The following is a 25,545-nucleotide window of genomic DNA, read 5'->3' as shown; positions in this document are numbered from 1 at the left end:
CTCAGCCCTGCCATCCATATAAATGTTTCTGTGATGGTACAGCCCACGCCCCCCAGATAAAGCTGCAGTGGACTTTCTCTGCAAGCCAAAACTATACAAAGTCATGATGGATCGATACACCTATGCCAACTGTCCACACCTCTATGGAAAGACACTAATAACACTTCACTGCACAAGATTAATTGTAATTAATCTGAGATGATAAATAGCCGGAGCCCAAACTTTGATATAAATGCAGCTTAGATATCTGACTTGTATCATATTTATACAGTCCATCTGTATAAACATAGATCCAACAATCATGCCTTAAGTCTCAATCTGAGTATTCCAAACCTTTCCAAGATCCAAGATAATACTCAGATTGGGAGTCACCAGGGGGTAGACCACTACCTGCATAAAAATAAAGAAATGCTTTATGGTCATAGTTAAACAACAACTCAGTTATTTCAGGGATATCAATCTGTACAATAGTTTGTAAATCAATTGTATCTACTTTGATGCAAATAAAAGTGACAACAGGTGTAACGGAGGCAAAAGCAAGACAACCCCCACAAAAAGGGAATGGTAAAATGGGAAACACAAACACTTGCTCCCTTATCCTTCCTGGCTGATTCTAGACTGGTACCTTGACTTCTGGTAGGTACCCAAACCCATAGCAATCATCATACACTGCAGGACATTGCCTGACCTCATGTGAGTGTGTCAGAAGTTGATGAGATAGGATGCCATTGGCTGACCCTCTACATTCCTTTGACCTAAATCCAATTGAACCTATGAGATGTATTGGTGCATCTAAAGCTACCAATTACTGGCAGTGACTGTCAGGACCTCTGTGATGCCCTGATCCAGATCATAGAGGGGATCCCACATTAAGGTATAAGGTATAAAGGGGCTACACACTAATGAGTCAAAAAATAACTTTCCTTTGGATAAATTAATGCAAATTGTATCAGCCTGTATTTTCAATTTTTGACTTGATTTTTTGGTATGATTTGGAATCCATCCCACACTGTACCTAACAACAGTCTGAGGCTTAAAGATTTGGGTTTCCACTGACCTATGTAATTTTTTTGTGTTCTTTGACTTTTCAGGCCAACATCAGTTAAAGTTTGCAGCTCAAGTTCATTCATCAATATCTGATGTGTGATTCAAACATTCCCTTTATTTTTTTGAGCAGTAATGACACCTTATTTGGGCCATAAGACTACAAACATTTGGTGCCCTGAATTTGTTTTATCACATAATGATACATCCTTCTTTAACAGTAGGTTATGAAGACAAATGATTATTTGCAGTTGATCCTTAATAACATGAATGTGTCAGTATTGTTTTATGGCTACAAAACCTTAAAACGTTTGATTGAAACAAACAACATATAGGATGAGGTCTAAACAGGAACGGTCTGAAAATTCCTTGCTTATACTTTGCGGTAATCCAAATCCTTTTCCCTGTGTCAGGTAATAGCCTCTAGCATAAACATACTTTTGCAATACTGACCTACTTACAACCCTACAGACTTCTGATGGTAATATTATTCATTACTGACCAACCGATTGCTGCTATCACAAATTCCCTTTAAACTGTGCTCCAGCAAACAGTTCTGACTTCACGTGATACAAAGCCTTACTTCAGAAATAATGTTACTATAATGATGTGTTCCTTCCACAACAGTTATACACATGGAACTAGAATGTAGATCTTTCCCTGGAGACGCCCATTCATGTCCCTTCCTTTGATTGTCACTTAATGTTAAGTGCTTCTGCAAAATGAAAGACTCACTGCCCCCTAGTGGAAAACACAGACACCCCCCCCACCACCACCACCACCACCACACACACACACACATTATGATAAATTCATTTGAGGTGTGCCAGGCCCAATTTTTTTAATTAATGAAAAAATAAATTTAGATCAGATGGCTGTATATTCTTGCAAACTACAGACTACCACCTGCATGTAATGTTGGGGAAATAAGTTAAGTTTGACAGTTCAGTAGAGAAACCCAGGACAGTTTACCAGTCTAATAACTTTTATCACCTATAAAGTGTTGTTTTTTATTGCTTTTATATAGTTCACTGACGGCATGGCCCCTTTAAAACATATAAGTACGTTTAACAGTAAGTTGAATACACATGTATTTACAGTGACTGGCTAATTTCTAAAAAAGCAATATTGAGCTGTAGGCAAAATTAATAAAAGGTAAAGGCAGCTCTGTGATCAGAGGACACGGCGGGCAGACATGCGCACTACTAACAGCGTCGACTCAGCCGATGTGAACAACTTCCTGGTTGGTTGATCTGACATTATCGCGATAGTCAGCCTGTTCGGCCTGACGCTGGAATGTGAAACTACAGGTTACTTAGCCAAAACAAACACTTAACAACCCTCGACGTACATTATAAGAGATACAGAGGCTAAGCTATGCTCCGGGACTTGAGGGAGGCTTAACTTATGGTGAGTTTTTTGTAAAGTCGTAAGTGACTGCCTGAATTTAGCATGGTTAGCTAGCTAATCCATCAACACCCAGACATATGACAGCTGACCAGCTAACATGCTAATGTTAGCATTAGCAGAGTTAGCTGGCAGGCACCTGGCGAATTGAGTTAATCTTATTTTGAACCAAGTGAGTTGTTTTCGGGGGAGAATTTGATGCTATTTTAGTGACGGCTAACTGCGGAAAATCTTCTGGGGGTGTTAGTGTTATTTTTGCCGTGGTAACACCTCACACCGGTATGGTTGTTTGTTTTTTAGTGATAAACGGGAGGCCAACTGATGCTGAGAGCTAGCCTGCTCGCTAGCGTTGGTATGTCGTCGTTGCTTGGTGCAACCGTGTGTCTAAACAAACAACAACAGACTGAAAGGCACTTTACCAGGACCTCCATGCATATGTGAAAGACAAACACTGAACCTGGCTTCTTTTATTATGTGTTCCTTATATTGTGAAAGCTAATGTTGACATGCCTCACAGAGACTGCTTATAATGGATACACTGGATGATACTGTTGCTGACACGTTGGGTGTGTGACCGACTTTTTGACCAGATTATTGGGAGCTCTTCCATTGCATGTTGAGTTGTGTGATCGGTGTGTGTGTGTGTGTTGCGTCTTCAGGGGGGTGAGACGACGTCGGTTATTTCAGCATTTGAAGTTTTGGGCTCGTTGAGTCTCTGTGTTGGCTTAGGATGGCGCAGGGAGGCTCTCAGCTCGACTATCACATCCTGCAGGATCTTAAGCAGCGTTTCCCAGAAATCCCAGAGGGGGTTGTGTCACAGTGCCTTCTTCAGGTATTCACTCAAACACACACTTACTCTTCCATATGCTCTGATGGTTGGACTCTGAATGTTTGAAATTCCCCTGTGGAGAATGTATTTTCTATTTGAAGATATATTGCTTCAATTGTCTGTAATGCTAAGTTACCAGCAGCAAGTATTTTTCTCCTGTAATGTATACTAAGCAGTAAGATGAGCTCTTAAACACTCCAGCTGCTTGACGCTGAATAACTCAGACTGTTCTTGGTTGCTGTCTCAGAACAACAATAACCTGGATCTATGCTGCCACCTGCTGGCTCAGGAGAGTAACAGATACCTGTATGGCGAGTTTCATCACAGTCCAGATGACGGGCGACTGAGTCGAAACCACATGCTGCACATCAGTCTGGGCTACCCGGGCTCAGAAGCAAACAAGGCAAATGGAGGAGCACCTGGAGTTGGACGCTCCCTAGTACACAGCACCAGTGATAGCCACATTGAACCCCAGCGGCCCAGCTACCCTGAGCCACTGTCAGCCCCTGCTAACATAGCCCCCTCCCCTGGTTATAACCCTTTTTTCATGAACGATCAGAGCCGGTCGGCTAGCACTCCTACCCCTCCGCCCACAATGCAGGGCATGTCTCCAACATATTCCCCTGTCCCACGTTATACAATGAACCCTATAACAGTCACACTTTCACAAAGTATACCCAATGTCCCACAAGCTCTGCAGATCCCCCCAGGGCACTATGCGAACAGCTCCAACACCCCCCTGTATATTAGACCTTCACCCTCCCAAAGCCCACAGCCAGCGCCTTGGTCCTCCTCAGGGGCGCCTGTGTATCAGCATCAGCAGTCTCCTTACAGTACTCCCACATATGGCTCCCCTTACAGCTCCCCCCAGCATCAGCCACAGCCACAACCCCAGCACCAGCCGTATGTCTTCCTCCCAATTAGCTCCCCAACCATCCCTAGCATGCCCTACCATCACCAGCAACAACCCCAGCAACAGCCAGCAGTTTACAGGCCCTACCACACAAAAACCTCCCTCAAGAACCAGATAGAGATTACCCTGGAGGGTCCACGACCACGCAGCAATTCACCTGTGCACAACCCCCACCCCCAAGGAACACTTTACAGGGCCACAAGCCCCTCACCCAGCTCTCCATCAAGGGGTATAACTATGACTGGACCTTCAGGCGCAGCATCATTCCACCCTGGGATGTACCTGCAGCATCAAGGCCCTGCAAGGCCTCGGCCTGCCTCCTCTCCTCAACCGGGCCAGTCAGCCTACATCAAAATCAAAGTGTCCCCAGGAGGCCAGGCCCAGAGGCCACTCAGCTCACCTCCCGTGGCCGAAGCGGAGTCTCTTCTCAACATAGTAGACCATAGGGAGCACCACGCCGCCCCTGCACCCATCCTGCCCATCTCGGCTCTACCAGGGAACATTGCAAGTCATTTTCACCAAATGCCCCGACGTTCAAGCTCAGGCTCTGATGACTATGCATACACACAAGGTAGGGCATTGAAGTTTATTTCTATTTGTTGCTTTGCAAGTGTGTGATTGTTAAGTCACCTTTAGTCTGAGAGTAAATGACTTTTGAATTTGAAACATTGCACTTCCTACTGTAACTAATGGAACTTTTGACCCAGAATGTAGTTGCATAAAATCAAAAAATCTGCTGATTATTTGATGTTTTGGTGAAAAAGATATGTGTCATACATTACCCAAATGAAATTATCATATACAATTATTGTTAAAAATGTATTTACAAAATTAAAATCTCACTATTACAGATTTTGAAGAAGATCAAGTTCTTCTTCTAGTTTTTTAGTGTTTATTTGAACTGACTATATAAATATCACATTTTATTATTGCAATAGGTAACATTTGTGATATGCCAACTTTGTTACACCTTTGTTGAAACTCTGACAGCAGTGTGTTTAAGTTATGTGTCAGCCGTTTTGTGGTGTTCAGCTGCATTTTGTTGGCACGTTTTTTTTTCTACTCCTCATATTTTCTCGGCTATAATTATTTAAATTTGAATCAAACAGAAGGTGCTTGTGCCCTAATGAAAGGATAAGCACTTAGTGAAGACACCCCTCATCCCAATTATGCCTCTTTGATAAGTTACATAACCTCCCTGATGGCCCTTAGTTTCCACCACAACCAAAACAGCGATGCCACCTTCAACAGATCAAGGCCCGTAGATGCAAGCTGCAGGTAGTGACAGCCCTGATACTACCTACCCTATCGCATGGCCCCCACAACTCAACCGAGGGGACTGACGGACGGCAAGAGCTCGGCCATTACTGGGGTGGTCAAGTGGGAACCTCCCTTCGCCTGTGTTTCATCCAGTTAGTCCCACGACAGCTTGGGGAGGCAGGAAAGTGAGCTCCGGCATCCCAGGCTCTATAGTTTGTTTGACTCAGTAATCCATTTGTCTTCTTAAGCCTGTTTCCTTGTATTGTGACTCTTAAGGTTAAAGTATCCTGTTAATAGTTGAAGTCATTTGGAGGCTTACTAACTGCAACTTGCTCTTTGGTATCATCACTTGTCTGCGTTTATTCTGTTTTTCACTTCATATTACGTTGATGTGAGCGCTTGTTTATTCTAGAAAGTAGCTAACAGACTCCTTACGTTTGTTTGTTTGTTTGTTCGCTTGCAGCTCTCCTGCTCCACCAGCGTGCCAGGATGGAGCGTCTGCTGAAGGAACTGCTGCTGGAGAAGCAGAAACTAGAGCAGCTAAAGTCTGATGTTAACAATATGGAATATGACGCCCTACAACGACGCTTCAGACGAGTCAACTCCACCAGTCTTATACCCAGAGTAAGAACCACACACTCAGTTGTTTTGCTCTTTATACTGTTATGCTATTACAAATCTATAACAGCTACAATATCATATTTAGTTGAAATAAGAATGATAATAAATAATAATACTGATTTTATTTACAGTGTTATTTAAGTGTTTTGCACTTCCAACTACCAAAATAGTACAAAAAATACACCTTTGAATAATAACTCATGAAAAAAGTGAATAAATTGGATAATAAGACTTAAACATAAATTTAAAAACATATTCGAATCAGCTTTATTGGGCTGGTATACTTAAAAACACAAGGAGTTTGACTTTGGTAAAATACAGCCTGGTTATCAAAAAGCACCACGAAGCAAAAGTGTTGAGAAAAGCCAGTGAAGATGAGTTTTAAGGAGGGTTTTAAAAGAGGACACTGCCTGTCTGAGATATTCAGGCTGGGAGTTTCACAGCCCCGGGGGGTACGAACACCAAAGGCATCGCGACCAGTCGAGTTTTAGGAACTGCTAGTAAATCCCTGCAGAAGGATCCCAGGCTCATGGGGAGTTAGCAAATCACAGAAGCAGAGTAGGACCTGGCCCTTAAAATCTGTTAAAGAAAAGCACATGCTTTTCACGCTTTTTAAAAGGCAGAAAACATGAGATGAGATTCAACTTTATTGTCATTACACGTATACAAGTATAGAGCAACGAAATGAGGTTTAGCATCTCTCCAGAAGTGCAATTAGCAGTACGTGCAAGAATCTATGTATGTACAGAAGTAGTTACAGAATTTACAGAATAGATACAAAATGCAAATTATTGACTATATATGGATGAATGGAATGCATGAAGTATAAAGAGGTCTAATAAATCAATATAAATAAATTCAGCAGATTATGATATTCAGATAAAGGTGTGGTGAACGTGCTATATTAGATTGTAGCTGTAAACAGAATATTGACATATTATACACGTTAATAGCTTATTGAGGTTGTATGAACGTACTATACAGAATAGACAAGGAATGCAATTTATTAGTTAAAAATGGATGGATGCTGTACATTTAAATTATACATCCTACAGGTTATAATGTACAGATTAAGGTGCAGTGAACGTGCTTTACTAGATTACAGGTACTCTTAGACACAAGGTGCTACTTAAATTCAACAATAATAAGACAACACCATTTGATCATAAAAGCGTTGTTTATTACTTTCTTAAGAGGTTTTAAAGGAGGGAATATTAGGTTGTCTATATTCGTCTAATCTATCCGGGTTGTTGTGTTTGCACTGACTGCAGCCTGAAGAGATGACCCGTTTGCGGAGTCTGAACAGACAGCTGCAGATTGATATCGACTGTACCCTGAAGGAGACAGATCTTCTGCAATCAAGAGGTTTCAGACACACACACACACACACACACACACACACACACACACACACACATCATTAATGTACATTCCAACGCATGAAGCTTTGAAGTGCATGTCTGATATATTTGAAAGCATTGATCTTGAGAGAGCCAGAAGCAGACAGAGTTGAGTCCAGAGTGAGGGATGATGCTCTATCATTCTGCATACAGATACTGTGTTCTTAAATAACCTGCTGGTTCGTGACAGAACCCGGCTCAATCCAGAGTTGACCCTCATTGGTTTCCGGCACGGTACATGGTCCTTGATGATTACGAAGTGTGTGACAGCATTGCCTCAACGTTTCCATTGTAGAAATAAGTTGTGATGGTTTATAATTTCCCAAGAGGCTGTCTTTTTGTGCAGGTGAAAGGTTAGTGAGATCTTCGGTCTTATAAGTTAAAACAATTTACTATAAGTCTATCCAGTGCTGGTGAGCTGAACATTTGAGCAGCTCTCTGCCTTTTCCTTGTTGTTGTTGTTGCCATCTTAATGCTCCTTTTCAGACAGGCTGCTCAGTCAGTGGATTATAAACTTCCACATTAAAGAGCATTTGCAAGCTAACTGGATTATTTTAGTCAGTTTCTGAATTTAAAATCTATGCTGCAGTGTTTTTCATTCAGTATAATTAAGAATCATATCGTTGTTAAATGTAAGGATGTTGTTAAAGGTCGCTGAAAAAATGTTACAGTTGTCTGTTTAGACGTCAGTTGACATGAATAAGTTATTTTTGGTCGATATGTTTATCGTTTTTGGGGGAGTGCTTCATACAATCACACAGAAGGTCATTGAGCTCAGGAGCTTAGCTCGAGGAGGATTCCACGCAGTAGAACAACTAAGATAACAGGTCAACATCTGACTGTACGCTCTAGCTTTCAGGCCTGTCAGCTTTTCTGCTAATGCTTGTAAAAAATGATCGGCTGTCTCGAAGCTGACATCAACAACATTCAACACATATCACATTTCAAAGTTTGAGATTGTAGAAAAGACAGCTTGAGTTCATGTATCCTGGAGCATTCATTTATCAAGCATATGTTATTGAACTAGCTGCCTTCAGTGTTGGTGAGATAACATGAATACAATGTAGGAGGATTCTTGGGTAACGCACACATCCAGTTTCTGTCTCTTTACATCATGTTTTATAATAGTATGTAGGATAGTGTGTGTGTGTGTGTGTGTGGCCCAAGTGTCCACCTCGTGTTTTTTTTCTGGGCAGAAAAGCGCTGGCTGTGCGCTCGTGTTAGCAGGAAGCGTTTGTGTGCTGAGACGGACGTCCGTCCTGTCTCTGTGACAACAGTCTGTTGACAACAGCCGCTGTGTGACTGACACAGTTTTTACTGCATATTTGAGGTCTTTTTTTTTTTTTTACCTGATCAGACACTGAGCAAAGAGGACGAGTACAAAATACGATAACGTAGGAGGCTAAAATATGGGGAAATCATCATGTGACCACAACAGCGCCTTTCTAAAAGGTTTAAAGATTTTCAACTTGAGCACAAGGTTGACGCAGGGCTTACCTCTGGACGGAAGCGGATGATTTTTTATAACCTTGCTTTAAGTTTTCAGCACGTTTTAACTACTTCACCTGTTGACCCCGCTGCCTTTTTTTTTTCTCCCTGGAGTGTGCTGCGTTGTACGTGCCGGTCTGAACACTGCATCAGTGAAGAAGCTCAGAGAGAATAGGATGCTGAGCACTGATTGGATGTCTGTCTGGAATGAAGACTTGTAAACAAACTGATGTATCTGGTTTCCTCTTTCCTCCACAGGGAAGTTCGACCCAAAGGCTATGAACAACTTTTATGACAACATTCAGCCCGGTCCTGTAGTGCCACCTAAACCTGGGAAGAAAGGTGAGAATTGTTTCAACAAGTATTCAAAGACATAAAAGGAAGTCTTGAAACCTTTTCATGAGGTTGTATTTAGAAGAGAAGAAAAATAAATGTTGGACGGGGTTAGAATTTATTTTGTTTCCAGGATACGGTTTGGACTTTCATTGCAGGGCCACACGGGTCATTGCACAGACTGTTTGTCAAATTCGGCTCTCAGCACATCAAAGTTTCCAAACATTTTTGTTTGAAAAGCAAGACAAAGCATATCTGACTTTAGTCTATGTGGATCTACACACATCTGTTGGCATGGTAACTACAAGAAAAACCTTTATGGCTATTACCATTTTGTACTTTATGGTTGATCCTTGAACATATGCCTCATGCATCTCTGTTGACTGAAAGTCGTGCTTTATTCTATCCCTGAGCTGATGACACTTACATTGTTGTGTTTAGCACTTTATCACATGCATAAAGAACTGCCTCTGGTTTCAATCCTTTTTTTTTTTTCTTCTTTTTTTTTATTGATAGATGCAGAGCAGATCCCCAAACCAGTGCAGGGGCCTCAGAGGGACGAGGATTTTGAAGGAGCCCAGTGGAACTGTGAAAGCTGCACCTTCCTCAATCACCCTGCGCTCAACCGCTGTGAACAGTGCGAGATGCCACGCTACACCTGAGCTGCGTGCTGACCTGAATTGCCCTACCTTGTCCCGCCCCTGCCAATCCTTTGAGAGCATAAGCTCCACCCTTTCAAACATCTGCAGAATCTGTCTAGAGGTCTTCCCCTGTCAGTAAATATACAACACCTATATACCTGCTGAGGAAGAGCCACGATCCCTCTCTGCCCACTTGCCCTGCTTCCATGTACTACTCCTGTGCACTTTGACCTTTGTTGGTGGATGATGAAATCTTTTTGGGCACAGCTTGGACGCGTCTCTTTGCAAATGGATACAATTGTGAGCGACACAGTGGAACGGGGCTTGGGGAAGGTCAAAGCCACTGAGGATTGATGAAGAGGAGCGAAAGTTTACCTGGTGAACATTCCACGCAGAATGAGTGACTGCCCTGTTTACACAACTGTGCCCATTCCTGAACTTAAAATAGAGGCACTTCCACTTTAATCCAGGACCTGTGATCCCCTCTCTGTGGGTGGAACTATGAAATCAATGATATATATATATATATATATATACACGTTCTGACTAATGCGAAATGTAGACTGTACACTGTATCCGGCTCTGTATAAGAGCTCATTTCACTGAAAGAAGAACACTAAAGACACTTGCATACGAGTATATTCCTGGTACTGTTATGCAAAATACGCCACCCTGTATTATGTGTTCATAAGATGTTGATTTCCTGTGCAAATGCCTCAACTTGCTGTACTTAATAAAGGAGCTGATTCTATGTGACCTGACCAACAAAGAAAAACAAACAATCACACACTCCTTTCAGCAGAACATGTTTATTATATTACTGACAAGCCAGTGGGAATCATAATCAACTCAGCAGCAAGTGGAATGGGCATGCAAACACATTTTCTGACCATCCTATTGGAGACTTTCGAAGAGCTTTACCCTCAGCAGTCGCATCAGTCATGACTACAATGGCTTCTTTAAGGTTCAAAATGTTTTCAAGATTGATCCAAACAGAAATAATAACATTAGTCATGCGTCTGTCTTAGTTATGAACCTCGTATTTCGTGCAGAATGTTCAGTATGCTGACATTTTCAGTCGCAGCGATGAGAACGGTCCGCTACAGTTTCTCCCCTAAATGAAAATCTACTCTTGTATTCTTTTCTACCGAGAGCAATTTCGTTTCCTACAGACGGAGGAGATAAGGAGGCATCACATGGGGCCGTGTGTGAGCACATGCTAGGTGGTAAGATCATGCAGGCATGGCTGCACACATCAGCAGACATGCTCATTTGCCATCATCCCTCCCACTGGCTTTAGCATGAATATTACTTTATTATGCTGCATGTACTTAAATATAATACATTTTTTGAATCAAAATGACGGCATAATTGGGCTTATGTTGCACATTTACAATAGCAGTAGTAATAGTTTACATGTGAGTGACGCTGTGCTTTCATTTGCCAGCGTATTTTCTTCTCTCCAGTATGATATTTAGACGGTGGATGTGGAATGTTTTAATTGTCTTAGGTAGTTTCTGGTAATCTCTGTGACCCTTAAAATAGAATCAAATAGGAATGGAGAGAAAATCTAGCGAGTGCCTTTGGTTCATGTCACCAGCCCTCACTGATGTATTTCTCTAAACTGTAGGAAGAAGTCAAGGCCAAGTTCCAGATGTAATTCATCTCTGGGGAAAAGTATTATGTCGCATTTCCTCGCTTTGTCATCCTCGGAATAACACTTCAACAGGATTTTTTTTCCTCCCTGGGTCCGTTACTGTCCTGATTGGGCCAAGTTTACATTGTTCTTTTGCTCTTTGCACTGATTGGGTAATAAGTCCATCATTTTGTCCTGGTATGGGGTCAGTGAATCCATCTGTTCCCTCTAGATTTTCTGGCCAAATCGAAGACCTACTGGAGTACCACTTAAAGGGAACGCAGGCTCATGCGGATGGTGTCATTCACTCTATAACGGTTCAGGATTCCGTTTTGAATACGTTTTTGGAAAAAAGAGATCCAAAGTCCAAATTAGTATGGATCATCTTTAAGTCAATAAATTCACAGTATCGAATGGTTCCAGTCCCGAATCTAACAGTAAGGTTTTGTTTTTTTCCTTTTCTTGAGTCTGTGGTTGTGCTCTGTATATGGAACAGAAAATGTCCTATTACTGGAAGGACCCTGGCTGAAACCGACTTCCAATAGCTTTTCTCTCCTCAGATGTTTTAATAGTAGTCTTCATAGTTCTTGGGGTTGAGGCAGTAAAGGATGGCACCTCCAAAAGAGAAGATGGTGGACCCCCAGGCCAGGCCGTAGCCCCAGTTAAACTCATGGTACACCCTCAGACTGACCGTCTCTATGAACTTGATGGGGAATAGAACCAAGCTGCATACCTGGAGCACCACTGCAGAGGAAAGCAAGAGAGGAAGGAGGTACTGATGTGAAAATCAGTCTGTTAAATTCAGACAGATCAAGTGTTACAACAGTGGTACAATTTTTCTAGCAGTACACCAGTTATGCCGATACTAATACCTATACTTGTCTAGTTACAGATGCTCAGTACCCGTCAATATATATATATTAAATTATTCATATTGTTACAAAAACATTAAGTGTCAACTGCAACACAATGATTTTTTTTTTTTTTGTAATAGTTACCTGAACATTTTTCCACAGAATAGTTACACTGACTTGCATACTTATATTTCATATTTTTGGCACTATTACTGGTGCCAATACTAATATCATCATAACTCAAATGAATAGACCTTTTTAAAAGCAGTCATTTCTTTGTGTTTTGACTCGTCTCTGACTTGTTTTTTTGGTTTTTTTTTTTGTCTCTTTACCTACCCGCAGAGAACAGCATGACAGCCACAGGCTTGTAGCAGCGACTCCTGGAGCTGAAGCAGAGGGAGATCAGCGCCACGAGGAATGAGAACAGGGTGAGGGCCGCTCCACCCAACAGCAGGGCCAGTGTGGCGATCTGCCAGTCTATAGGACAAAACACACGCACACAGAGGAGGAGGGGGTGAGGGAGGAAAGGCATGAAATCACACTGAGATAGAGAGTGACATAGGTAGCTAAAACGGGGTTACACTGGAGAGCCGTGTCTGAGCTGTTGACAGGGAAAGGAGGAGGAAGGTGGGTGGATGAAGAAGAGGGGGAAAAGTAAAAGAGGCAGGCAGCAGAACAGGTCACAGGCAATATTGGTCATGCTCAATCTTAAACAGGAGAAAAACATTCAACATTCCAACAACTTGAGATTGTGGTGAATTACCGCAGAGTAAACACAAAATACTTGTGGTTCAGTTGTTGAAACATTTCCTCGTGCATATTTCTGAGAAGCTTGCCATGGCTTGCAAGGTTTTGATGCTGGCCGTTAGGGACCAGCGGCAGGAGAAGAATTTGAACCATGCATTAACTAACCCTTCGGACCGAGCACAGCAGTTTCTGGTTTACAAGAAACAAATAAACCAAACACAAGCCTGGCCACATATGTGTGGATTTCAGCACTTTATAAACAGACACCAGAGGAGCAGAAAGGCATTCTGTGAAGTGAGTCAGATAATGAGTATCCCTTCTGTATTGTCTGCTGCTAGCTCAGCAGCATCAACAGCATTTCATCTGGAATAAGTTTAAGAGATTCACTCGAGTTAAATAATAAGTGTCTCAATCTCCGCTTTCCCTTCCTTATCCTTCCTGTAATTCCAAAGTGAAGGCAAAGTAGAAAAACAAGATGTTTTTGCTCAGGAGAGATAACTTAATTATTTTAATTGGGCAAAATTAAATCTTATTTGTTTTCTTTTTCAATCTGTTTTTTTAACCCCTTAATGTCATGGGACAATAAACAAAGACTTTAGAGACAAGTTATGTAATTATTTGGAGTTTAAAGGTCTCTTTCATAGCCTTGGTGTGTGCTCACGGAAACAGGAGGTCTACATGTAAACAGGCAGAGGATATTATGATGAGATATTTGATTACACAGGAGGAAATAATTTAAAGTGCGGCGGGTGAAAAATGTTCACATCAAAGCATTAGGGGGATTGAGCTCCAAATAAAATGAGGGTGGGAGCAGAAGCTCAAACCGAAAGACCTATGGTTAGAATAAACATGAGGTATTTTTATTAGTATACATGGTATTGTCTATTATGGAACCCAGGAAATAACAAAGATGAAGCAGTGCCAAGAATATGTTTCCCCTCTATTGAGGCAGAAAATCATTAAAACATTCTCCAGTGGAGAGACAGTGACAGAGGATAAGCTGCTTAAAATACAGTTCCCACCCTTGTTGGAGGGGAGACTTTATTCCAGAGGCCAAGCAGCTGAAATATAAACAAACATCAACTTCTTTTGACCAAATATGGTCCAGGATTGAGAGTTTAAAAATGGGCCCTGTCACCACAGGATGTTGGAAGTAGCCCACAAAAAGCAGAGCACCAGCTCTCTCCAGCAGTGCCCCCCCCCCCAATAAAGAAACAACATTCACTTTCTCTGCCTCACAGTTACTTGACCTGCAGTTGTCAAAGCTCGTGATGGGGAAAGATATCCTCTCTAGGTCATCTTCAGCCTGGACCGTCTGCAAGCAAAAGTCTTATCAGTCCTCCTGTGAAACTGCAGGATGGATTTCAAATTTGGAAGCGACTCACTGTGCAAGAAATGCAGCCAGAGTCGGAGTGCTTAGAGGCTTTGACGAGCAGGAAGCGCCAAAGTATTAATCTGAGCCATGCATGATGACAGATGGAAAAGGAGATACAGTAGACAAGATCCAATCTGAGCATTAATTATGTGCCCATCAGGGAGCGCCTAGGTGCTTAATGATAAAAAAAAAATCCTTCTGGGCCCCTAAGTATGTTTTTTTTTTTTTTTTTTTGTCCAAGACAATGGAGGCAGATCTGTGTCACAGAAGAGCCTCTAGTGTCTCTCTGGCTGTCACACACACACTCAGGTTCACTCTCTCAGGATGGAGAAGTTTTAGAGTCAATCAGAGGTCCCTGGTTCAAGATGGCAGCAATACAGTTAAGCTTTACATGTAGCCATCTGTGTGACAGTCACGGGAATATGGTTTTCAGAATTTTCCATACTGTGGTCCTTTTCAATATGTGTTTTCAAACAATGAACTTAATCATGAATAGTGTCGGTAAGTATCAACACTTTCAAGAAATGTCAGATCTTCAGTCACATATTGAACCAAAGTCTCTCTTGAGGAAAAGACAGGTAAAGTTGTGTTGGTACATTCATATTCATCAAACAAATTTAGAAGTTTCTCAAGTCCTTTAAGAATATCATAAAGAAGCAAAATATATAAACAAACAATATCTCTTACAGACAGATGTTCTGTAAGGGAGTCAGCAGTCACTAATACCTTGTGGTCATGTTTGTGTTATTTAAAACAAATAAAATTACTTCGGCATAACTTGATTACTAGAATCTTATCAAAGTTTTAAATTCTATTCCGGTATCATAAATCCTAATACAGGATCAAATGTTTTCACTGTTATTATTCTTTGTCCTACAGTGTCTGACTAAGCTCACACAGTGGCTACACATTCGTTCCATTCATATTGCACCAACCCGGGAACCACACACAAGACCGCTCCACATTCCTGTCCCCATGTCAGGTCTCCTTCTTTTTAATGGACCTTTGCCCCCTGCTGAAGTGTGTCTACAAAAAGAGTGTGTGTGTGTGTGTGTGTGTGTGTGTGTGTGTGCGTGTGCGTGTGCGTGTGCGTGCGTGTGTGTGTGTGTGTGTGTGTGCGTGTGAAACTGAAAGGGGAGAACAGTTACAATTTCTGCATATTTTACGCTTTTTCTGGTTTTTGGACAAACACACACAAGCAGACCTATAGCAGAACGAGCAAAAAACATCTGAGCAGCCAGCTGGTGTTTCAAACTAACAGGATTTATTTAATGCCCAGAGCATGACACTGAGGAAATATTGAGGGGTTGACGAGGGGGGATGAAACTGATTACTGGGATTCGAATCAATAAGCCTCGCCAAGCACAAGCCTGAGGAAATGGGCAGTTTGCTGTGTGCATTAACTGTGGTATGCTGCCGCTGCTGAGAGAGGGGAGCTGACACGGAGACTGCATGTCTTTATATGGCACCAAAGTGCACTTTGTCTGTGCTGACAGAGAAGGTCCTGGGCCAGCATGACCAGCATTTACTCATCCCGTCGACAGAAAGAAAACAGTTTTTCGGACTAACAAGAACACAATTCAGCACATAGGAGAAGGTCAGAGGCAGCAAAAAGTGAAGTATAGAGCTACTGTTTGTTGCAGCAAACACATGAAACGAAGAAACGTATAGTAAGGAGTGTACTGAAACTCATTTTAAATTTTCAAATCCAAGACTAAAGACTGATAAAATCTTATGACAGATTCTTTCGATATCAGATCCTAAGTAGTTCATGTATTTTTGACCTGAACTGGATCTCTGGTGTTGTTTTTCCCACTTCTGAACAGCTTTATCGTAAACTCAACTCCAACCATGAACATTTCTCAGATAATAATACAACTTCAACAATTTCAAGAATTTTGTATTTAAAACGTTACATTTTAAAGCTTAATGTTTAAAAAATGTATTCCTGAATTCATGACTGATAATGGTTATGTTGTTAAGTAGATGTTTCTTCATTTTTTTCTTTCAATAAATACTTTGAATTAGTTTTAAATATATATTTTTACTTTTTTGTGTACTAAACTCTTTTAAAGTTATTAGACATTCTTGTATCAGCAAACCTATGGCATCAAAGAATGATTCTCATTTACCTCACCAGTAAATGGCACGCTGTGATAGAAAAATGAAATACTTCCAGGATAGAAAAAAAAAACAACCTTTAAGGGGACTCCATTAGGAAGTTTCCCTCCGAAAAAAAAATCTGCATTTCTGGAGTGCTTCACTTGTCTCCCTGGTTACTAATCTGCAGGCATCTGGATCTCTGGGGAGTTCTCTGCTCTGAGTTGCCCTTGCTCCTTGGCTGGTGAAGAAACCCACACAAAGGCTCATTTTGTGAGCAACAAAAGACCAAATGAAACCCCAGCTGGACCGCTCCTGGCAAGGCAGAATTCCCACATCATTCAGTGGTGCACTGGGCAAATGTTTTAAAAAACAAAACAAAAACAAAGTTCGCTAGAAAACCAGAAAGAAAAGGTGATTTACACAGCACACTCAAGGGCTCAAGGACAAACGTTTTCATATCAATAAAGTCAATTATCTCCCACTGTGAAAGCACTATGTGCAACACATTGTTCACTACCTTATTTTATGTGGAAAAGTTGTACAGTTTAAATTAACAAGGCAATAGCTCATTATAAAGTAATTAACATTTAGCACTCTCTTGGGTGATGTTTTATAATTGTCACCCACAGAACAGATTGGTTCAGTAGAGCTTTGTCTGCAGGGACTCTTTGTTATCCCCAACTTGAATGTGAATATGGGTGTCTGTCTGCCCTCAAACTCTGACATGTAAAACCCATGATTTCAACATCCAACTGGATTAAAACTTCCAAAAATAACATGGAGGTGCATCTCCCCATCAGCCCAAATAAGTGAGCGTGTTTACGCGCACATAAGCGTCTGTCTCACCAGTGGTAAGCGTGCTGTTGCAGGACCAGACCGCGGAGCTGACGGGCTTCCAGCAGGACTCCCACATGGACAGGTAGTATTGGTCATCCGCTGTGACCCAAGCCGGGCTCAGCAGGGCCCCGACATCCAGGCACAGGGCGAGAAACACGCACACCAGTCCAACCAACTTCAGGGGAGTCAGCGTCGAGACCCGGACTTCCTCTGTGCCGCTCACGGATGAAGCCATGTCTAAAGTATTTTACACATTTACAGAAACTATAAAGAAGAAGAACATGTGTGTTTTTGCGGTGGGGTTCCTTAATTCCACTTAAAGATTCAGATGTAGGTTATGGTAGTCCACCCCCTGCCCGTGCTGGGTTAAGCGGATGGGAAGCCGCGCGCGCTGTTGTAGATCAGCGCTGTGCGGAGAGGAGCGAGCTGCAGCTCAGCCTGTAACAACAAGCTGCACCTGCTGGGTCCTAGTGCCTAATGATCCCCATTCACACAGCAAATCTCTCTCTCTCTCTCTCTCTCTCTCTCTCTCTCTCTAACACACAACACAGCACATCTCTTTCTCTCTCTCTAACACACACTGCAGAGCTCTCTCTCTCTCTCTCTCTCACGCACACACACACAAAGCAGATCTGTCTCTGTCACACACTTTCTCTCTCAATTTCATTTTGTCAACTTTGTATTTAATGTTACAGTCACAATGTTGCCAAATAATCATAAAAATATGAGATATGCAAATATGATTTTAAAGAAAACGACTCAGGCATGAGGCTACACATTCATGAGGTTACACATTCAGAAATTCTTAACAAAAATCTGTTGTAAGACAATTAATTTACACTTTAAGTCATTTAACTTGTATATTTCATGTGGGAAAACACTCATTTTTGTTTGTTTTCTTTTAAACAATCTCGCTTTCTTTTGCAACACAACTTTTTTTTAAATTTCTTCTATCTCTAAATTTTGTATAACACCATATGCTGTCCCTCCCTCTCCCTATCACACTTGCTGTCTTAAAACACACATGCACGCGCGCACACACACACACACACACACACACACACACACACACACACACACACACACACACACACACACACACACACACACACACACACACGCTGTTGAGGGAAGCTTACGTTGCTCATTTTATCCCTAATTGAACGGAACTAATCCTTTGTCCCCAGGGAAGAATTTCAGAATTGGTTAATATTGATTAACTCTCTCGCGCGCGCGCGCACGCACACACACACACACACACACACACACAAACACACATTTTGGACAACCAGTTTTGAAAGAAATTTAGGTTAGGGTTACATTTGAAAATAAATCATTCCTGTGTGTTAACCTCCTTAATTGGCTGAATTGAAAGATGACAGAGCTAATACAAACGTTGTATTTTAGATTTTGATGAAAAATCAATCAAACAAAGCAATTATTTATCCTCTGCCAGTAATAACGGGGCAATAATGATGTTGTAAAATACAATACAAAAATAAAAGCAGTTAAGAAAAATGTGAGGAGACCAGCACTATTACCAATAAACATCAACAACAACAAGTGGTTTTAGAATTTCATTTTTTATTCCAAACGCTGTAATCAGAATCAGAATCATAATTCTTTTATTGCCATTGTTCCTCTTTCAGAGCACAACGAAATTACAAAATAGCAGCTCTCATATAAAAAAAAGAAAAAGGAAAAACAGTGCAACTGCAAGACAGTACAGGGAGGTTGTTAAATAATGTGAAAATATATGTAACTGAGAGAGATGTCTGTACACATAACAATATAATATATATGTGCAAATAACAACAGATCAGAAAATAAAAATATATATAATGTAATAACGGCCGTATGTGTTTAATATATATACACACACACACACACACACACACACACACGCATACACATATATGTATATATAGAGTGTTGGTCAGGTTGTAAATGGTAGGAATAGTTGTCGATGTCTGAGCTGTCCCTTTAACTCCGCTCGCTGGACTCGCTGTCAGCAGTGCGCATGTGCACCGTGCACAGCAACACTTAGGGGCAGCAGAGAAGACGGACGACCGCTTAATGCGCATTTTCGGGACGAAAAGAGGTGAGCAGGAGTACACAAAGTTTATTTCTTGACCAACACTAATGTCAACGTTTGTAATAATAAATCCGAGGTCGTTATTTTGACATCTGTCCGCTGGGGATATCCGTCCGTTTGAATCATGAGTCGCTCGTTAAAATCGTATCCGTTACTGAAGGCGTATCGGTCCCACAAATCATCACCGATTGTCAATATATGGGGCGCAAACCAGCGCCTGCCTAGCCGCAAAATATGCTCCTCAAACGGACTAAAACGAACCCTTTACAGCTAAGCTAGCATCGCTCTAGCTTTCAGTCAGTGTATTTTGTTTGTTGTTAGTCATATAACGGGGCGGCGGTGATTTAATTGTGACGTTTCCTCCGCCTCTCTGATTCTGGGAAGCGTTAAGCAGGATTCACGTACAACATCCATGTGTGACAGTGACCAGCAGCCGCCATTGGTCACTGTCACTTTGGTCAAGGATGCCCCTAAATCACCACTAAACGGTGCCTGCCTAGCTGTCACACTGCATTATATTCATTTGTTAACTTATGAAATGGATTTTATATTTTTCTACAGCATGTCAGACTATGTTAAATTTGGACTTTTAACATTTTAAAAGTAATCTTTTTTTTTTTTAAATCTCAATTTAAGTCACTGTTCTTGCAAATGTGTCTCTCCTGATTTATTGGGACTTTGCTGCTCTGTAGGATTTAACCTAATCCTAAAATAACTGTTAATCCTATAAAAAAAAAAAATTAGGCATATTTGTAGTTTTAAGTGAAGTCTTGGTGAATTATTGTCTGACTCATCTATCAGCAGGTTCTAAGCTGCATGTGAATGTGTGTTTGCTCTCATACAGACAAATCAAAATCCCAAACAGACCTGCAGGAATCATGGGGAGTGGTAAGTTTATTTTTGCACTTCATCAATGCTTTTCCCCATTTACACCAAAATTAACACTCTTTCTTATCTCATCAGAAACTCTCCTCCAACTTCTTGTTTTTGTTATTTTTCTATTGTTCAGCGTTGTTTGTCAAACACACACGTTGGAATGTCACTCTTCAGGTTTCTCTGTACTCTTTAGCACACAATTACTATTCTTTCCTAAGGGAATTTCCTGTTTTCGTGTATTTTGCTCAAATGTATCTTTCCTTTTGTCTTTTTATATTTCAAGCCATGGGCTGATACAATCCTTGAATGTATGAGTCACACTAACAGCTGCCATTACTTGTGAATTTGTTTGCACATCAGACATTCCCAGGGCATGCTGTGGCATCTTCTGTGCACTTTCAGTTGGAGAGTTTATGTTCGGGTGTGATAAACAGAAGGCCACTCTGTCTCTCTAAGTTAATTCCTCCAGTTTCTCTTATTGTGGCCCAGGGATGGATGCCTAAATCAAAGGACCCTTTGTTTTTATGCAGAAATGTGGGCTTTGGGCAGCGTTCAGCCTTTGTTTCAGTCCCCACCTCGCTCCCTCTCTCTCTTTTTTTTCTTTTTTTCCCCATCTGCTTCTTTCCTTCATCTGCCTCAATCTTCTCACTTTCAGAACTCTCTCTTTAGATCTTCCCCCACTTCTTTTCTTTTCTCATGCTGTTCCCCTTACTAACTCACTCCTAGTTTCCTCTTTTTCTCTCTCATTTTTTTGTCTCTACTTTTACCATGAGGTGTGCGGCACTTCTTTTTTTTTTTCTCCACAATTTCTAAATCTTACATCCTAACTTCTTCTTTGCAAATGTTTCCGGCTCTAAGTGTTCCTGCCGGCGGACGCGGCCCACTCCGTGCTGCGACGGCTACGCAGGGCCAACTTCTTGCTAGAGGAGATGAAGCAGGGTAACATCCAGCGGGAATGTCGTGAGGAGATCTGCACTTACGAAGAGGCCCGCGAGGCCTTCGAGAACGACGAAAAGACGGTAAGGGGTTGAGTGAAACATTACAGCAGACCTTTAGTTCCTTCTGTTTGTAAAAACTAAAACACCTGTGGCACATAGATTCTGGATACATGTGGCCTCCCACATAGTACACACCAGTAGATGGTCCTTTTTTTAGCGTAAGGGGTTTAATTTGTAACACAGTTACAAGGATTTCCCAGCTGCCAAAATACACCATAGTTTAATGGTTTTATTTAAATTAAAAAGACATCCTACACAGGCAGTAAAAAAACATCTTCCGCCTTAATATTGTCATTTGACCTGCGGGCTGGTTGGGAATCTCCGGACACTGGACAACCAGCTACAACTAAAACCCACACATCTTGATCAGTACTACGAAGCAACTTGTACCAGTCAGTTTTTGTTAAAAACAAATCAAACGCATACCTTTTTAAAGTATAATTACGCTGGGTTCATGTGTCCAGAAATCCTATGCCAAGAGGGTTAGCTTGTGGAATGTGACTGTGGGTATTTCCAGGAAGTGATGATAATCAGCAGGAAGAACAGCCGAGCACCTGCCAGCGAGAGGGAGCGGGGTATTTGGAAAACCTTTGTGAGAGAACAGAGGGCACAGTCACAATCATCTGTTCACTTTTACTCTGGTGTTGTTGCCTACTGCCTTTGTGGTGCACTTAGCCAGATAACATGTACAGTAGACACTGAGTGTCCTGTGACCTAGTGTTTTGAAAACAATATTGTGGAACCATGTTGTTGACACTGTGACTAGCAGAAAATACTTTATTTCCATACCTTTATTTTGACAATGTGTGTCTGTCTCCTGATTGGCTGCAGAAACGGTTCTGGGAGGAATATGTGAGGGAAAGTAGCCCATCTGGAGGGCTGGAGACAGTGGTGGGCGGAGTCCACTCCCTCTACTTGATCGTGCCATTGCTGCTGGTGGTGCTCATCATTGCCGCTGTTGCCATCACTGTGTGGCGCTGCCATTCACGTAAGCGCTCACAGCGCAGCCCCAGCTTGGGACAGTCTCATCAGGACCATGTCCTATCAGTGGTCTCCATGGACCACTGGGGGAGGGATTACCACCATGGTGACCAATCAGAACTCAGCGTCCACAGCAGCCCTGCTTATCCAGGCTCAGAGCTCACATCAGGAAGAGGAAGCGCTGGAGACCCTCCACCGTCTTACGAGGAGGCTGTGGGCCATGCAGACGTCCAAATAGAGACGGAGCCTCCTCCTCAGTACGAGGATATAGTCAACAACAGTTCTTCTAGCGGCGGCGGAACCCATGGGAAGTAAACCCTTCTATCACTACCAACCCAACAAAAGCCCTAACCTACACTAAAAACATACTGCATCATCATTAAGCAGTGGTATCACCAGCCTCCCCCACTCAACAGACACTATTAACTGTGTGGTCAGTGGACTAATGCAATCTCTGCTGGTGCCAGCTTTGTTAAAATTTGCACTAACCTTTTATCAATGAGGTGAAGTGACAGCAGGAGGGAGCAAATGATTATGCCATACAAATACCAAGCGACACTTCTGCTGATTTTACTCTAGCTGCATCTATTGCTGTTACTCTGTAGCGAATCCTTGAACTCAGCAGGCATAAGAAATGATGCATGTGGCACAAGGATGTTACCGTAATGAAGGACAACTGTGTAAATGAGGTTGGACTGATGCTTTATTGAACGCGAGTGCCATTTCTTCAGACTTAAGTGACCAATAGCAGATTTGTACATACATATTTAAATAAATAAAGCCAGCAACATTAAGTAGCATCAAGCTATCTTTTAAAGTCACCAGGAATAAACTCAATCTTTTTATTGCCAACCTGTAAACAAACAGCCATCTACTCATTCAGTAGTCAGATAGCGAGCAACATCAGCAACCACGTTAAGTTTGGTGGTGGTGCGTTCCATTTCCCTGGGAACTTCGAACTCAAAGCGAGGCATGATGTCACACCTGAGTGAACCGCATTCAAGCGACAAGTCTGAGAAGCAACATGGTGTTGCTTTGTTTTGTTAGCTTAATGTCGGGACATAGCAACTCACTACTTGATCGCTTATGCACAAAAAATATGACATGTCAACTTTTAAAATACTATGCGTTTGATTTAATTACACAAAAAGAGGACTACGTGTCAAGTCCCCACAATAATCACTGCTGATGATGATGCACGCAGCAGCCATGTTGGATTTTTAACTCGGGCTGCAAGTTTTCTAGTCAGAACTCAGACTTCAGGACTTGGGGAAAGGGGGTTCATAATGATGCATTAGTCTCGCAATTTAGAATTTATGAACTTCTAAGATCAAATGGAACGCACCATTATTCCACTGTTTGCTACCAGTGGACTGCAGACAGAGGTTTTCTCCTTAGCTCTGTTTTTCAAGGGTTTAGTGAGGAAAAAAAGACATGGGTCGTTTGCAGCTTCCTAATAATTTAACTTCTTTACCTCATGAACTTGAGGTTTTGCAGTGTCAGGAACAGAACATAACTTTATTACTCAGCTTTATCGCGCTTTGGTGTAAAAAAAACAAACAAAAATAACAAAAACTAAATGGCAGGATCTTCCTTTTGTAAACTTTGTTTTTTAAGACAGTGACTGATCAAGCTACAGAAGCCCAGCAGCCGACAGTGTGTCAAGGGGCAACATTTGGTGTTGATTCCCAATGAACACGTTAACCTAAATGTTTAAAAAGTTGCCAAACAAATGCATCAGTCCAACTTCAGAAAACACCTGGAAATATTTTCCTCTCAAAATGTTTCAACATTAACATAGGACCATTAGTTACGGGAGGTGCTGACATGTTTGTAATACAGTTTGTGTGTGTATATTTTGTACTGCATGTAGCTTGGTCTCTTCACCTGGGGTTAATCTTCCAGCACTATTTGTTGTGCTCAGTGCTCACTGACGTACATCCACCTCTGCGTTTCTCAGAGCCTGCTTTTACTGTGAAAAATCTTTCCCTAACCTCTTCTCCTACAGCAAATGTAACCGTGTTATGTCGCTACGGAGTCTCCTGCTGTGCCAGTTTCAGTAATAGGACATCGAGGAGTCTTCTTTTAAAGTCTGCAGCGACACCACAAAAGGTATGCTGCAACAGGAATGTGGGACAGAAAGCAATAGAGACTGAAGAATCTCGTGAAAGGAGTCAACAGAGAGAAGGGGTTGTGTATTTCACGTCACTGTGGACAAAGTGAAGCATGTGTAATGTACCTGTATAAAAAATATTTAGTGTTTGTGTGAAAAGTAAGTTACAGTGAGATTGTTTTTTCTGCTGCACACGAATGCAGTGAAACGTGTGTAACTATTGGATAAGTAGGTTGTGACTAAATGAAGGCACTTTGCGATTAAGCTCAAACTGAGCTGTTAAGACGAAAAAACAAGGACAGGTTTGGTTTAACGCCGTCAACAACACTCGGCCACGATGTCACTGTAATCCTCTGAAAGTGCTCATACTTTATATGCAACATTGCTGCATACACTCAAAAACCAAATATACCTTTCTTGTGTCTGTGAATACTGATACATGTAACATTTCCTGTCTGCACCTCACAGACTGAGCACTGATGATTATCCTGTACCTTTTTTTTTTGGTTTGTTTTGAGTTGACCTGTGAACCTCAGCACTTGCTATGACCACAACTGAGTTGTGCTGGCGGAGGTAGCCATTTTGGTTGGGTCAGTTATTGTACTGTTACTTGCAGAGCTCTTTTTTTACAATGCCTTATAAAACAACAGATATGTTCTATAACATTAAATGCAAGGGAACTTGTTATAAATCCTTGATATGTGCAAAAGCTTGAATTAATTTGTAATAAAACATTAAAAAAAATACATGCTTCCAGGTTCTTCTATTTCATCACCCAGAAAGTATAAGCGGTCATTCTGTGAGCAATAATACTTTACAGTTCTTTGAATTTCAGAACTCCCACGCTCCACTTCACAGACACGATGATCCACTCCTGAGCTGTTCGGACTGCTATCGGTAAATGGAAGGTGACAGATAGTGTTGAGGATGTGATTCAGAGAGGAAAACCATGAACTTGTTTTATGTGGAAAAAAACAGGATCACACTAAAAAAC

At 41.6% G+C, this 25,545-nt stretch overlaps 3 protein-coding genes across 5 annotated transcripts; 2 read left to right on the top strand and 1 right to left on the bottom strand.

Annotated features, from left to right (window-relative positions):
* Positions 1 to 2,293: 2,293 nt before the first annotated feature.
* Positions 2,294 to 10,692, top strand: tab3 (TGF-beta activated kinase 1 (MAP3K7) binding protein 3). Of its 3 annotated transcripts, none has more exons than XM_079350265.1 (7): positions 2,294 to 2,454; positions 3,111 to 3,283; positions 3,528 to 4,764; positions 5,917 to 6,077; positions 7,346 to 7,439; positions 9,221 to 9,304; positions 9,812 to 10,692. In XM_079350265.1, exons 2-7 carry the CDS (start codon positions 3,182 to 3,184, stop codon positions 9,955 to 9,957), a joined length of 1,824 nt encoding a protein of 607 aa, XP_079206391.1. In that variant the 5' UTR covers positions 2,294 to 2,454; positions 3,111 to 3,181; the 3' UTR covers positions 9,958 to 10,692. The 3 variants fall into 3 exon arrangements, with proteins under 3 accessions (XP_079206391.1, XP_079206393.1, XP_079206392.1); XM_079350267.1 differs by lacking the exon at positions 2,294 to 2,454 and adding an exon at positions 2,476 to 2,623; XM_079350266.1 differs by lacking the exon at positions 2,294 to 2,454 and adding an exon at positions 2,630 to 3,017.
* A 37-nt stretch (positions 10,693 to 10,729) lies between these two features.
* On the bottom strand, positions 10,730 to 17,968 carry tmem47 (transmembrane protein 47). The gene is made up of 3 exons (XM_079350270.1): positions 17,498 to 17,968; positions 12,763 to 12,903; positions 10,730 to 12,316 (listed from the first exon to the last, which is right to left on the bottom strand). Exons 1-3 carry the CDS (start codon positions 17,721 to 17,723, stop codon positions 12,138 to 12,140), a joined length of 546 nt encoding a protein of 181 aa, XP_079206396.1. The 5' UTR covers positions 17,724 to 17,968; the 3' UTR covers positions 10,730 to 12,137.
* A 1,562-nt stretch (positions 17,969 to 19,530) lies between these two features.
* On the top strand, positions 19,531 to 25,297 carry prrg1 (proline rich Gla (G-carboxyglutamic acid) 1). Its single transcript, XM_079349681.1, has 4 exons — positions 19,531 to 19,589; positions 20,428 to 20,471; positions 21,318 to 21,478; positions 22,289 to 25,297. The coding sequence occupies exons 2-4, from the start codon at positions 20,462 to 20,464 to the stop codon at positions 22,751 to 22,753; spliced, it is 636 nt and encodes a 211-aa protein (XP_079205807.1). The 5' UTR covers positions 19,531 to 19,589; positions 20,428 to 20,461; the 3' UTR covers positions 22,754 to 25,297.
* Positions 25,298 to 25,545: the final 248 nt, after the last annotated feature.

Source organism: Symphodus melops (assembly GCF_947650265.1).
Source record: "Symphodus melops genome assembly, chromosome: 8".
Taxonomy (NCBI): Eukaryota; Metazoa; Chordata; class Actinopteri; order Labriformes; family Labridae; genus Symphodus; species Symphodus melops.
This window is presented reverse-complemented; position numbering and strand designations above follow the sequence as displayed.